At 46.7% G+C, this 15,202-nt stretch overlaps 1 protein-coding gene across 1 annotated transcript; it reads right to left on the minus strand.

Moving 5' to 3' along the window:
- Positions 1-3,991: 3,991 nt before the first annotated feature.
- Positions 3,992-9,455, minus strand: HOXC12 (homeobox C12). The gene is made up of 3 exons (XM_066208752.1): positions 8,620-9,455; positions 7,833-7,844; positions 3,992-4,264 (listed from the first exon to the last, which is right to left on the minus strand). Exons 1-3 carry the CDS (start codon positions 9,119-9,121, stop codon positions 4,026-4,028), a joined length of 753 nt encoding a protein of 250 aa, XP_066064849.1. The 5' UTR covers positions 9,122-9,455; the 3' UTR covers positions 3,992-4,025.
- Between the last annotated feature and the right edge of the window lie 5,747 nt (positions 9,456-15,202).

Below are 15,202 nucleotides of genomic sequence, written 5' to 3' on the forward strand. Positions count from 1 at the left end.
ATGATTCATTAATCCCCGCGCTCGTTCAAACCCCGCCGGGGCTGCTCGCGCGGCCCAGCCAGCCAGAAATGAAAATAAAAATAAAAATAAAAAGAATAAAAATAAAGCGATTTTCCCAGGTTCTTTTCTGGTTTTTCCCCCTCATTGTCTCCGCGTTTCCCGGCGAGTTCCCGCCTGGGATGAAAATTCAAATTATTCCCGATGAAAACTCAAATTATTCCCGATGAAAATTAAAATTATTCTCGATGAAAATTCAAATTATTCCCGATGAAAAATCAAATTATTCCCGATGAAAATTCAAATTATTCCCGATGAAAACTCAAATTATTCCCGATGAAAATTCAAATTATTCCCGGTTTTTGGGGGGAGGTTTCAGGCCGGGCCAGGTTCTTGCTCCCCCCCCCCCAAAATTCCCAAATTCCCAAAGGGAACCCGGCCCTCATTCCCGCTCTTTTCCCCCCAAAAAATCGGAATTCCAGCTTCTATTTTCCCCCTAAAAATGGAAATTCCGGCTTTTTCTCCCCTAAAAAGGCGCGATTTTTTTTTCATTTTCATAAAATAATAGTAATAGTAATAATAATAATAATAATAAAATGTAATAATAGAAATAAAAACAAGAATATTTAAAAAGCCCAAGAAATAGAAACAGAAATGGAAAAAAAAAATTAAAACGAAGCAGAAAATAAAAGGAAAACTCATTATTATGATAATTTAAAAATTAACATTTAAATGTAATAATGGCAATAAAAAGCGAAAGACGAGGAAACAAATAAAACCAGAAATAAAACCAGAAATTATAATATAACACAATAAATAAAATATAATAATAATAGTAACAATAATAATAATAATAATAATAATAATAATAATAATAATAATAATAATAATAACAAGGAGCCCGGCGCGGTTTTGGGCTGAGTCTCTTTATTCTCCTCAGCAGCGACACCAAAACATTCATTAACGACTCCGCTCATTAATTCCCGTTAATTACAAACATCGGGGGGAACTTTGTGCGGGACAGACATTGCATAGACCGAACCCTCGGATCCGCACTTCGCGCTAATTACCGCCGCTAATTAGCGCCGCTCATTCATTAACCGGGGCCGCGGGACGGAGGTCTCGGCGTTTCCAGAAGGGAATTCCAATTCCCTTTTCATTCCGTTTTATTCTCGCTTTATCCGCGGTCCCTTCACATTTTATTCGCATTTTATTCTCTTTTTTTTCTAATTCTATTCTCATTCAATTCTCCTTTTTTTTTCCCTATTTTTATTCTCCTTTTATTCTCTTTTTGTTCTTTTTTTCTAATTTTATTCTCATTTAATTCTCTTTTTTCCCTATTTTTATTCTCCTTTTATTATCTTTTCATTCTTTTTTTTTTTTCCATTTTACTTTCTTCTCTTTTTTTCCCCATTTTCTTTCCATTTCATTTTAATTTTATTCTCGATTCGGTTTCACTTTTCCCTTTTCCTTTCATTTTCGGTTTTCCATTTAATTCTCATTTGATTCTCATTTGATTCTCATTTTAGTCTCATTTTAGTCTCATTTAATTCTCATTTAATTCCCATTTTAGTCTCATTTTAGTCTCAATTAATTTCCATTTTAGTCTCATTTTATTCTCCTTTTTTTTTTTTCATTTATTTCTCCTTTTTTATGTATTTAATCGGGATTTTCCCCGGCGTTTTTCGCCCCTTTGAGCGGCGGGCCCAGCAGGACTCGGCTCCTTTTGGTTTTTTTGGGACCAATCCCCAAAAATTCCCCAAATTCCTCCTCGCTCCCCGCCAGGACCCAAAATTCAGCAAAATCTGGGATTTTTTGGGACGATTTTCCCACCCCCGGGAGGTGAAACGGCCCCAAAAATCTCCTCGGGGAGCGCCCGACCCCGACATTTCCCAAAAACTTGGATTCTCCCATTGCACGTGGAGCGAAAGTGACCAAAAATGGGGATTTGGAGGAAAATTCGGGGGTTATTGCACGGCCCCGCGGCGGCTTGGGGAGGGAAATGGGGAAAAAATGGAAAAAATTGGGAAAAAAGGGGAAAAAAAAGGGGAAATGGGGGGAAAAAGGGGGAGGGGGGAAAAGGGGGATCCTGATCCCAAAAATGGAGTTTGGGGGGTTTAAAATCTTATTCCTGGCAAAAAAAAAACCTCGGGAAGGGAATGAAAACGGGAAAAATCGCGGCGGGAGTGGGAAGAAGTGGGAAAAAGGGGAAAAAATGGGAAAAGGGGGAAAGGGAGAGAAAAAAAGGGGAAACACAGGAAAGAAAAGGGAGAGAAAAAGAGAGGAAAAGGGAAAAAAGGGGAGAAGAGAGGGAAAGAAGGAAAAAAGAGGAAAAAAGGGCGGAAAATTGGGAAAGACGAGGGGAAAGGGGGAAGGAGGCGCTGAGGATGAGGAGAGGAGGGAAAAACCCAAAGAAAGAGGGAAAAGCTCCTTCCCGCGGGCTTATTTGGATTTTCCCCGGGTTTTTTTTCGGGATTCGTCCATAAAAATGACTCCGGCCGTGACCGTGACCGATGGCCAGCGCCAAAATCCCGATTTTTTTCCCCAGGAAAACGCGGCTTTCCCACGGAATTCTCCCCAAAGAAACCATCGGCCTGTTCTAGGTGGAAAATCCCATTTTCCCCCCGATTTTTCCGCCAATTTTCCGCTGCAAAAAAATCGCCATTTCCAAGCAGGAAAATTCCCTCCAACACCCGAAATTCCTCAAAAATGAAATTCCGCAGAAATCCCACCGGGAATCCCCAAAACCGACGAGTTTTAACGCAAAGAATTCCCAGCTCGGCCGCGCCGGGAGGGGAAAAAAAATGACCTGGAAAAAATCCTTGGGATCGAATTCCCGAGCCCAGAAAATGTCAAAAATCGGGAATTGTCGGTAGGAAAAAAGTCATTTTTTTACCGAAACCCGCGGAGGTTTGAGCTGGCTTAAATTTCTTTCCAATAAAAGGGAATTTTTCCCGTTTTGGGGATTTTTTCAAATCGGTTTTGAGGGAGGAAAAAGCGCCCGGGAATATCCCGAGGTTTTGCCGGGATTTGAGGATTATCTCGGGGAAAAAAAAAAAAAGGGATTTTTGAATTATTTTTTGTCCTGCCCAATTTCCAGCGTTTCCACCCCAAATTTCACATCCCTGTGCCAAAAAGAAAAGGGAAAAAAAGGCGGAATATTGGGAATTTTGGGACATCGCGGGAAAAATGGGGAGAGAGGGAAGGAAAAACCTCAAAAAAAAAAAAAAAAAGAATTTAAGTGGAAAAAAATCCAGGTTTTTTTCCTCCGAGGGTGACGGAAACCCCTCAGAATTCCAGGGGAAAAAAATCCAATTTCCAGCCGGGCTGTGGGGAAAACACAATCCAAATTTCCAGAGCCCCGATCAAACCCGGGCACCGCGAATTTCCCAAATTCCTTCATTTTAACAACAAAAATTCCCGTTTCCCACCCCAATTAAACGGTGGAGGACTCACGGAACTTCCCTCCGTTTCCCCCCTCCCAAATCCCGAATTTCCGCCGCTTTTTTCCCCTCCCAGAGCCCGAAAACCCCCCGGGCCGCTCCCAGCCCGTTTTTGGGGTGAAATCCGGGAATTTCCGCTGCTTTCCCTACCCGAGCCGGGCCTCGGAAACAATCGCGCAAAACTCAGGAAACTAAACCCAAAAATCCTCCCTTTCCTCCTCTCCAGCGCCGCCGCCGCCGAACCTTCTCCTTCCTGTCCTCGGGCCGGGATGATTCCCGATATTTACAATTATTTCCCAATATTTACAAGGATTTCCGCGTTTCCGCTGCTTTTCCTATCCTTTTTTACCTTTTTCCCTATTTTTAAGCTTTTTTTCCCCCCCCCGTTATTCCCTTTTTTCTCAGGGCGGGGATTCCGCCTCCGTGCGCGGCTTTAAAACCCAATTTTTTTTTCCATTTCTCCTTCAACTTCCCGGCCCTTTTCGGCGATTTTTTTTTTTTTTGGCCGGAGAGAGAGGGGAAAAAAAAAAAAAATCGCGATTTTTAATTTTTATTTCAATTAATTTAAATTTTTTTTTTTTTAATTTAAAAGAAAGAAAGCGCCTGCTCCCTGAGGAGGAGTCTTTTCTTTTTCATGCGGCGGTTCTGGAACCAGATTTTCACCTGCTGGTCGCTGAGGTTCAGGCGGTCCGAGAGCTCCCGGCGCCGCTGGCGGGTGATGAATTCGTTCACCAGGAATTCCCCCTCCAGCTCCGCCAGCTGCAGCTTCGAGTAGGGCTTGCGCTTCTTGCGGGACCTCGTGTGCATCGGGTACCACGGCGCGCCTGAAAAAAAACCCCAAAACCAAAAAAAAAAACCAAAATACGGGGTGAAAATCTGGATTTTTCCCCGGGAAAAAAACGCTTTCTTCCGGGAAAAAAAAACTCCACAAAATGCCCTTTTTCCTTTTTTCCCCTCGAAAAAGGCATCCCCAAAAATGCCCCTTTTTCCTTTTTTCCTGAAAAAAAAAAAATCACCCATAAAATGCCCCTTTTTTTCCTTTTTTCCTGAAAAAAAATCCCAAAAATGCCCCTTTTTCCTTTTTTCCTGAAAAAAAAAATCCCAAAAATGCCCCTTTTCCCTTTTTTCCTGAAAAAAAAATCATCCACAAAATGCCCTTTTTCCTTTTTTTCCCCTCGAAAAACGCATCCCCAAAAATGCCCTTTTTTCCTAAAAAAAAAAATCTTCCATAAAATGTCCTTTTTCCTTTTTTCCTGGAAAAAAAAAATCACCCATTAAATGTCCTTTTTCCTTTTTTTTTTCCCTCGAAAAAGGCGTGCCCAAAATGCTCCTGTCCTTTTTTACCTAAAAAAAAACCTCCACAAAATGCCCTTTCTCCTTTTTCTTTTTTCCCCTCGAAAAAGGCATCCCCAAAAATGCCCCTTTTTCCCTTTTTTCCTGAAAAAAAATCCCAAAAATGCCCCTTTTTCCTTTTTTTCCTGAAAAAAAAATCATCCACAAAATGCCCTTTTCCCTTTTTTCCTGAAAAAAAAAAATCATCCACAAAATGCCCTTTTTCCTTTTTCCCCCTCTAAAAAGGCATCCCCAAAAATGCCCCTTTTTCCCTTTTTTCCTGAAAAAAAAATCTTCCATAAAATGCCCTTTTTCCTTTTTTTTCCCTAAAAAAGGGGAAAAAAAAAAAAGCGTCCCCGCAATGACCTTTCGGGTACCACGGGGCGCCTGTAAAAAAAAAAAACCACAACCCCAAAAATCCCCAAATCCGGGATGGAAATCTGAATTTTTCCCGAAGAAGAAAAAGCGTCCCGGTAATGACCTTTCCTCCTTTCCTTTTCCTTTTCCGGAAAAATACCCCATAAAATGCTGGTTCTCCATAAAAGCCTCCCCAAAATTCCCATTTTCCCCTGTAAAGGCTTCCCAAAAAAGCCTTTTTCCCCCTAAAATCCCATCCCCACATCCCCTTTCCCCCCCAAAAACAATCATCCTCGCATCGCCTTTTTCACCTTTTTCCCCCCAAAAACAACCTCCCGGAAATTCCTTTTTTTTCCCTTTTTCCCCCCTTTTCCCTCTTTTTTCCCTCCTTTTCCCCCATTTTCCCTTTTTCCCCCCCAATTTCACCCCTCAGCCGTGACCCCAAAACCGCCCCGGGTTGGGATTTTTCTTTTTAGGAATTTTCCCTTTTTTCCCTTTTCCTTGACCCCAAAACAGCTCCCCAGGGTTGTTTTTTGGGGGAATTTCCTCCTTTTTTCCCTTTTTCCCTTCCCCGTGACCCCAAACCCCTCGCTGAGGTGTTTTTTTAATGGAAATTTTCCCTTTTTCTCCCTTTTTTCCTCCCCTGTGACCCCAAATCTTCTCCCCAGGGTTGGGGTTTTTCAGGAATTTCCCCTTTTTCCTCCCTTCCTGCCCCATCCCGGTCCCGCTCCTGCCGCTGCCTCTTCCCGGGATTTATTTTTTGGGGTTTTTTACGGGATATTTACATGTTTATGGCCTTTTTTTTTTTTCCTTTTTAAAAGCGGCGGCGCCCAATGAAACATTCGGGATTTCGCTGCTACCCCTAGCGGCCTCACCCAACATCGGTGCCGAGGAGGGAACCCCAAATTTCACCCCAAAAAGCCCCAAAAAACCCCATTCCGGGGGTGTCGGGGCTCAGGGTGGCAGCGAACCCCGAATCCCCAGGGAAAACCTTTCCAAAACACCCCAAAACCCGATTTAAAAAGCCCCAAAACTCAGGGGAAAAAAATAAAAACCCCAAAACCCATTTTAAAAACCCAAAGCCCATTAAAAACCCCAAAACCAAGAAAAAAACCCCAAGAAATTCCTTTTTTTTTTGAGCTTCACCACCGCTGCCGATGTTCGGGGGTGACACCGACCCCGCCGAACCCCAAATTTTCTCCCAAAACCTTCCCCAAAAACACCCCAAAACCCTTCAAAATCGCCCCAAATCCCCCAAGCTTCTCCGAAAACAAATAAAAAACCCCATCGAAGCCCAAAAAACCCTCCAAAACCCCAAAAACCCTCTTCAAAACCCCCCCAAACCCTCCAAAAAACCCCCAAACCCTCCAAAATCCCCCAAAAAAACCACTCAAAAGCCCCAAAAATCCCGTTTTCGAACCCGCCCGCCGCTGTCGGGGTTCGGGGCTGCCCCAATCCCCGCCGAACCCCAAACTCCCGGGGAAAACCCTTCAAAATAACCCAAAAACCCCCCAAAAAAACCCCAAAAAATCCTTTTTTAGGACCTGCCCATCCCTGCGCAGCTTTAGGGGGGACACCAGCCCTGCCACGTCGCCCCTTCATTCCCAGGGAAAACCCTTCCAACAAAACCCTAAAAACCTCTGAAACCCCCAAAACCTCCCGAAACACCCCAAAAAAACCGCCCGCCCCCCAAAACCCCAAATCGCCGTTTTTAGAACCTGCCCGGTCCTGGCGGCATCCCAAATTCCCGGGGACGCGCCCTAAAAACATCCTTCAAAAAACCCCCCAGAAAAGCCCAAAGGCGCCCTAAAACCGCCCGAACCACCCTAAAAAAACCCCAAAATCACCCTAAAACCCCCCAAAAACGCTCCAAAATCCCATTTCCAGGAACTTCAGCCCCAATTTCCAAAACCCTCCTATGCCCACCACAAAACGCGGGTGAAACCCCTCCAAACCCCCCGAAACCACCCCAAAAACCCCAAAACCACCCCAAAAACCCCAAAACCACCCCAAAAACCCCAAAACTACCCCCAAACCCCCCAAACCACCCCAAAACCCCCCAAACCACCCCAAAAAATCCCATTTCCAGGCTCTCAGCACCGCTCCCTGTGTTCAGGGGCGACGCCGACCCCATTGCATCTCCTTCATTCCCGGGGAAAACTCTTCCAAAACCCACCGAAAACCCCCCAAATCTCCCCCCCAAAAACAACCCCAAGCCCCTAAAAAGCCCCAAACGCCCCCAAAAAACCACAAAAACGGGAAGACCACCCCCCAAAAAATCCCATTTCCAGGCTGCCAACATTCAGGGGTGACACCAAGCCCGCCACGTCCCCTTTAATCCGGGGAAAATCCTTCCCGTACCCCCTAAAAAACCATTTAAACCGCCCAGAACGCTCCCAAACCTCCCCAAAAACCCCAAACCGCCCCAAAATCCCATCTCCGGGCTCTCAGCACCGCTCTCCGTGCCCAGGGATGACACCAACCCCGCTCTGTTCCCTACAATCCCAGGGAAAACCCTTCCTCCACCCACCAAAAGACCCTCCAAAACCCCTGGAAAAACACCTAAAACACCCCAAACCACCCCAAAAAAACCCCAAATCACCCCAAAAACCCCCAAAGCCCCGTTTTTGTGCCGTCACCACCTCTCCCCGCCTCCAGGAGCCACAGCAGCCCCGCCGCGTCCCCTCCATTCCTGGGGATAACCTGCCGCAAACGCTCGGAACCCCCCGAAACCATTCCAGCGCACCCCAAAAACCCCAAGACTGCCCCCAAAACCCTTTTTCGGGCTCTCAGCGCCGGTCCCCGCGTTCAGGGGCGACCCCAAACGCGCCTCGTCCGAAAACCCTTCCTCTATCCCTCCGACACTCACCACAAAACCCAAAAAAACCTTCCAAATCGCCCCAAAACACCGAAACTACCCCACAACCACCCCAAAACCAGCCTAAACTCCCCCAAAACCCCAATTCCGGGCTCTCACCGCCTCCTCCGGGGTTTAGGGGCGACGCCAGCCCCGCCGCGTCCCCTTCACTCCAGGGGAAAACCCTTCAAGTGCCCCCTAAAACAACCCCTATAAACCCTGAAAAAAACCCCCAAACCCCCCAAAAAAACCCAAAAACCCCAAAATCCCCGTTCCGTCTCTCTCACCGCCTCCTCCGGCGATCAGCGGCGACACCAGCCCCGCCGCGTCCCCTTCACTCCAGGGGAAAACCCTTCAAGTGCCCCCTAAAACAACCTCTAAAATTTCTCCAAAAACCCCAAACCCCCCCTAAAAAACCCAAAACCCCCCCAAAAACCCCAAATCCCCCATTCCCTCTCTCTCACCGCCTCCTCCGGCGTTGAGCGGCGACACCAGCCCCGCCGCGTCCCCTTTTCCTGCCGGGGAAAACCCTCCCGACACCCACTCCAAAACCCCTCTAACACCCCTAAAAACCTCCAAAAAACCCCAAAACCCCCCTAAAACCCCCAAAATCCCCCGTTCCCTCTCTCTCACCGCCTCCTCCGGCGTTGAGCGGCGACACCAGCCCCGCCGCGTCCCCCTTTCCCCCCTCTCCGAGCAGCGGCGAGCCCGAGTCCGACTCGAGGTTCTGACAGGCCGGCGGCTCCTGCGCCGCGCCCTCGGGCCCGGGGTACTCGAACTTGCCGAAATTCCCCAAGTTGTTCCCCAAAGCGGCGGCGGGCAGCGGCTCCAGCGCCAGCAGCGCCGTCCTGTCGCCTTTGTCGCCGTCCCTGTAGTAGCACTTGGAGTCCTCGGCGCGGGCCAGCTCGCAGGTGCGGCCGAAGCCCAGGTAGGGCTGCGGGTAGGGAGCGCAGGGCTCCGAGGGGCCCCAGGCGGGCAGCGAGCCGAAATTGTCCCGCCGCGGGTAGGGCAGCGACGGCAGCCCCGAGAGCTGCGCGCCGGCGCCGCGGAAGTTGGGGAAGTAGAAGGCGTCGCCGGTGTGGATGTTCACCAGCGGCCCCACGAAGCCGGGGTTCAGCAGGTTGTGCTCGCCCATGCCGCCGCTCCGGGGCCGCACGCCGCCTCCTCGGGGGGGGCCGGGGGGGTCCGGCCGCGGGCTCGGGGAGGCGTTTGCCCGGCCATGGAGCGCGGTTAAAAGGCTGGGCGCCGGCCCCGCTGGCGGGGGGGGGCCGCGGGGGTCCCCGCCGTGTCGCCTCCCCCTGCCCGCGCCCCCTCCCTCCGCTCGCGCGGACGAGACGCCGCTCGGGGGCCGCCCGCTCTCCTCCCCTCGCTCCGTCCCTCCTTCCCTGCTTCCAGCCCTCGTTTCGGCCGCCTCTCTTCCCTCCCTTTTTCCTCGGGTTCTTTTCCCTTCCTGGTTTTTTCTGCCTTTCCCCCTCTTTTCTCCCCTCCTTTTCCCCGTTTCTCCCTTTTCCTCCTCTTTTTTCTCTCTCCCCCCGCTTTTTCGGCCTTTTTTCCTTTTTTCCCCGTTTTTTCTGCCTTTCTCCCTCTTTTCTCCCCTCCTTTTCCCCGTTTCTCCCTTTTCCTCCTCTTTTTCTCTCTCCCCCCGCTTTTTCGGCCTTTTTTCCTTTTTTCCCCGTTTTTTCTGCCTTTCCCCCTCTTTTCTCCCCTCATTTTCCCCGTTTCTCCCTTTTCCTCCTCTTTTTCTCTCTCCCCCCCGCTTTTTCTGCCCTTTTCCCTCTTTTTTCCCCCTGTTTTTTCTGCCTTTCCCCCTCTTTTCCCCCATCCTTTTTCCCTCATTTTTTTCTCCCTTTTCCTCCTCTTTTTCTCTCTCCCCCCGCTTTTTCTGCCCTTTTCCCTCTTTTTTCCCCTGTTTTTTCTGCCTTTACCCCTCTTTTCTCCCCTCCTTTTTCCCTCATTTTTTCTCCCTTTTCCTCCCCTTTACTCTCCCCCGCTTTTTCTGCCTTTTTTCCTCTTTTTCCCCCTCCTTTTTCTCTGATTTGTTCCTTTTTTCCCTCATTCCCCCCTTTTATTCCCGCTTTTTTCTTCCTTCTCCCCCTCCCCTTTCCCAGCTTTTCCCCCCATTTTTTCCCCTCCCCTTCCCCTTTTTCCTCATTTTGTTCTCCTCCCTTTTTCCTCCCTCTCCCCCATTTTCTTCTCGTTTTTTTCTCCATTTCCTCTCCCTTTCTCCCTTTTCCCACCCTTTGTTTTCTTCCTTTTCCTCTTTTTTCCCTCATTTTTCTCCTTTTCCCCTCCCTTTTCCTCTTCCCCCTCCTTCATTCCTCCCTTTTCTCTCCCTTTCTTCCCTCTTTTTCCCCCCTTTTTTTTCCTCCCTCTTTCCCTCCTTTTTCCCTCTTTCCCCTCCCCGCACCCCAAAATAAAAAAAAACATTAATCCCCCCCCAAACCCCCACTGAATTTATTTCCATTTTTTTTCTCCTTTTGGGTCCCTCCGGCGCTGCCGAACCGCCCCGAAAATACCAAATTTCACCCCAAATATTCGGATTTTTCACCCCAACCCCCTCCGCCCCCGCTCCAAGGGGGGGGGGGGGAGCGACGCGGGCGCCGCTGATTAATTAATTCATTAATGCATTAACTCCTTGATTAACTAAAAGCGTCGCCCCAATAAATCCCCATTTGGATTTTGTGTCCAATAAACTTCACGGGGCTGAAGGAGACAAATGGGATCGAGGCCAGGGCGACGCTGGGAAACTCTCCCCGCTTCTGCCTTTAAATCATTTCCATCTTTTAGAATAATTTCTTTAAATCATTTTTTCGCCTTTTTATCAGTTTTTTCTGCCATGTTTAAAATCCATTTTCTGCCGTTTTTAATCTTCTTTTTTTTGGCCATTTTTTTATCTTTTTTTTGTTCATTTCTCATCGTCGTTTTACCACTTTAAATCAATTTTTGTTCTTTGCTGTCGCCGTTTTCCCATTTTTGGGTAATTAAAAAATATATTCAGCACTGTCTTATCTTTTCTTATCATTTCTGGGCCATTTCTTATCATTTTTTGTCATTTCTTATCATTTTTTGATGGTCATTCTCATTTTTCCCCACCTTTTCCCGGCCTCTCCCCGAGCTCCTCCCGCCCCCTCCAGCTTTTTATTTTTGGGGAAAATCCATCGATTTGATTCCTCCTTTATTCCCCATCCATCCCTTAACCCTAAAAATCGGATTTTTCCCCGGAATTACCCAAAATTCCTTGGTTTTCCCCCTCCCCCGGCGCAGAGGGAATTTAATTCCATTTTTTCAATTCCATTTTTTTTCCTTCTCCCTCCCGGCTCTCCCCTTTCTCCCGAGGAAAAGCAGGAAAAAATTATAATTCAAATAAATAATAATAATAAAAAATCGAGACTGGCTCCTTCCAGCGCCAAATAAACTCAAGAAAACACCCCAAAAACCCCAAAATAATAATAATTTTAAAATCCTGGAATTAAAAATTAAATCCTGGAGCAATAAAATAAATCCTGGAATAATAAAAAAAAAATAAAATTAAATCCTGGAATAAAAAAATAAATCCTGGAATAATGAAATAAATCCCGGAGTAATAAAATAAACCCTGGAATCAACAACTGAATCCCGGCAGAGCAGCTGTGACCTGCGGAGGCTTTGGGCGGAATTTTCCCTTTTCCGTGGTTTTTAATCCCATTTTCCCACCTTTATTTCTCCTCCGGAGCAGCCCCGGCCCCTCCCCCGGGGCTGGAATTTCGCTTTTTCCTCCCCAAATCCCCCAAATTCTCCCCAGATCCCATTTCCCCCCTCCCCCGGCTCTAGTTTAGGGTTATTCCCCCCAAATAAACTCTTTTTTTTTTCCTCCCCTGGAGCCTTCCAAACCCTTGGAAAAATCCCCAGATCAATCAGGTGCGGCTCCTCCTTTGCCCGCCGAGGTGGAAAAACCCGAAATTCAACTTTTTCCCCGCATTTTTCCAGCCGGAACATTCCCCCCGGCGCCTTCCAGCGAGAAAACTCCCCTTTAAACGCCAAAAATTCACGTTTTGGGGGTGGGTTTTGCTTATTTTTGGGGCTTTTTAAAAATTTTTTTTTGTGGTTTTTCAAATTCGTATTTTGGGGGCTTTTTCTCTTTTTTTTGGTGGGGTTTTTCTTATTTTTGGGGCTTTTTTTCTCCCCCTTTTTTTTTTTCTTATTTTTGGGAATTTTTTTTCTTTCTTTTTCTAATTTGTTTTTTTTTTATTCTTATTTTCCCCTTTTCCGGGTGTTTTTCAAGCCCTGCCAAGGAATTTTCCCCCCTCCAGGTACGAGACGAGCGAAGGGGAAAGGAAAAAAAAAAAACATAATTTAAATAAAATCCACGTGACGCCCCCGGAGCCGCCGCTCTTGGCTTTGTTCCCTCCTCGGTTTTTAAACACATTTTTTGGGGGAAAAAAAAATTAATTCTCTTCCCCTCCGCCCAAAAAATTCCTGTCCCGGCTCCTCCTTGCTTTGTTCCCTGCTGGAAAAGGGAATTTCTGCTCCAAAATCCTGGTTTTGGGGGTTTTTCCCCCCCTCTCCATTACCGGTAAATTAAGGACAAAAAAATCCATAAAAAATCCCATTTTTGGGAGCGGCCGCGGCGGGGTTTGAGCGAGGGGGGTTGGGAGGGAGAAAAGCGAATTATTTTGGGGTTTTTTGGGGGTTTTTTTTAGGGTTTTCCAAGGTGGGAAAAGCCCCGGGATACTCGGAGCGTGGCCTGGAATTCCCAGCGAGGATCCAAACCAGAAATAAATAATAATAAAGAAAAATAATCCCCAAATCCAAATAGGAAGAGAAATAAAAATAAACCTTAAAAGCCCTCGGGCGGCGCTGCCGCCTTTCCAGAGGGGATTTTCCCCCATTAAAATCCCATTTTTCCCCCATTAAAATCCCATTTTTTTTTCCCCCATTAAAATCCCATTTTCGCAGCTCGAAAAAGCGACTTTGAAAACCCCCGGGAACTTCTTCCCTGCAAAAATACAAACCAAATAAAATTGAAAATCCCAACTCCCGCTTAAACCGCTTAGGAAAAAAAAAATCCCTCAGCCTCGTCATTCCCTTCTTTTTAAATTATCATCTTTAACTCAAAAAATCCCGGGGAAAAATAAAATTAAAATCCCTTTTTTTCCCCCCTGGGCAGAAAAAGAAAAAATCTCGATTTTCAGGCTAAGAAAATATTTTTTTTTTTAATGTAAAGAGGAATTTTTCCATTCCAATTATAATAAAATTTAATTTATTTTCCTTTTTTTCCCTTTTTTTTTTTTTTTGGGGGGGGAAACGCCGGAAAAAATCCCAATTTGAGGGTGGAAAAAAAAAACCCCCAAACCCATAAAACCCCCGATTTTCAGGCAAAGAAAACAATTCCCTCCCCTTCGCGAGGAAGACTCCTTTCCAATCCTCCAACCGGAATAAAATTTAATCCACTTCTCTATTTTTTCCCCTCGAGTTTTTCGAGGTTTTTTTTGGATTTTTTTCCCCTCGGGAAACGCCTGGAAAAAGCCCGATTTGCGGGTGGGAAGCGCCGGGAGGGCGGAAAAGGCTGAAACGGCAGCGGCGGAGGCGGCCGAGGGGGAGGGAAGGCGCAGTTCAAGGTCACTGTCTCGGGCAGTAAAAAGGGTCGGCATCCCATGCAAATCCGCCCCGGCCCGCCGGGAACCGCGTCCCCCGAGCCTTCCTGGGTCCCGCTCCCGCTGCTCGGGCGCTTTTCCCTCCGCGCTCATTCCCTTTTTTATTTTCACCCCCCAAAAAATTTAAAAAAAAAAAATTAAAATCCGATTTTGCCTCTTTTTTTTTTTTTTTTTTTCCCCTTTTTTTTTTTTATTTTTTTCCGACTAAAAATCAATTTGTTTTCCTCCCCGGCTCGGCCTGGGCCGGGATTTTCATTCCCAAACAAAACGACGAAAAAGAAAATCTCCTCTTCCCAGGGGAGCGACTGAAAGACGAGAGGAACCAACGGAAATGTCCCGAATTTGGCCGCCTCAGCCCCGATTTTCTGGCTGAGGGGAAGGAATCGGTTTAATTGGGATTTTTCCCCCCCAAAAAAATGGAATTTAACCCCCCCCCCGGGCTGAAAAATTCCAGGTTTGGGTTTTTTTTTCCCCGCGAGAGGAAAATTTGGGAGGGAAAAGGGAATTTAAAGGGATTTGGGGGAGCCCGGAGAAAAAAAAAAGAAATCCCGGAATTTTTGTTTTCCTCACCTCGAATCCAGCGGGAGTTGAGGAGAGAGAAAAAAGAAGGGGAAAAAAAAAAAAAAGAGGAGGATTTGGGATAAAAGAAATTAAAAATCTGTCAGGGTTTGGGGATAAATACGGAGAGGCTTTGGGGGGAAATTCCCATGGAAAAAAATGGGATTTGGGGGACGGAAAATTCGCTTTTTCCCATCGATTTATGGAATTGGAAACGCGCCGGGTTCGTCCGCACCTGGAAAAGCTGGAAAAAAGGGGATTGGCCCCAAAATTAAATCAAATTCCCCAGAATTAAATGAAATTCCATGGAAAAGCTGGGGGGGAAAAAGGGATTTGCCCCCAATAAATAAATAAATAAATTTCCACGGAAAAGCTGGAAAAACCGGGATTGCCCCCCCCAAAATAAATTGAATTTCATGGAAAAGCGCCCAAATCTCTGCGGGCGGGTCCCGAGGAGGGAAATTCCTGGAAAATCCCAATTTTTTTCCCATTTTTTCCTAATTTCCCCCCACTTTTCCTCCTTTTTGCCCGCAGGGAATGCCCGGAAGGGAAAATCCAACTCCCAAAATTCGGGTTTAACTCCAGCTCGGCTTTTGGGTGGAGACATTTGGGGGTTTTCCTCCTGGAATTCTTTAAAAAAAACCCCAAAAACCTGGAAAAAAAAACCAATCCCGTGGAATTCCCAAGTCGCGACAGGAGGAACCCCCCCAAAAAAGCGAAAAAAAGGCGATTTTAATCCAATTTTCCTCGGAAAAAAGAAGAGGGAAAAAAGGGAATTTCTGGAATTCTGAACCCCGCAGCCGCGACCTTTCGGGCTGGAATTCCCAAATATCCCTAAATATCCAGAAAAATTAATTTTTTTCCTTCCCCACTTTGAGGCGGAGCAGCCAAAGGAGGTGAAAATAAAAAAACTCAAAATAAAACCGGGAAGCGGCGGCGCTGGAAACGCCTCGGGGGCAGAAAGCCTCTGGAAAATCCCCAAAATAAACCAAAAATCAGATTTTTTTTCCTCTTTTCCCCCGTTT

The sequence above is a fragment of the Chamaea fasciata genome, unplaced genomic scaffold (genome assembly GCF_029207755.1).
Source record: "Chamaea fasciata isolate MVZ Bird 193981 ecotype frontalis unplaced genomic scaffold, bChaFas1.0.hap1 SCAF_458, whole genome shotgun sequence".
NCBI lineage: Eukaryota > Metazoa > Chordata > Aves > Passeriformes > Sylviidae > Chamaea > Chamaea fasciata.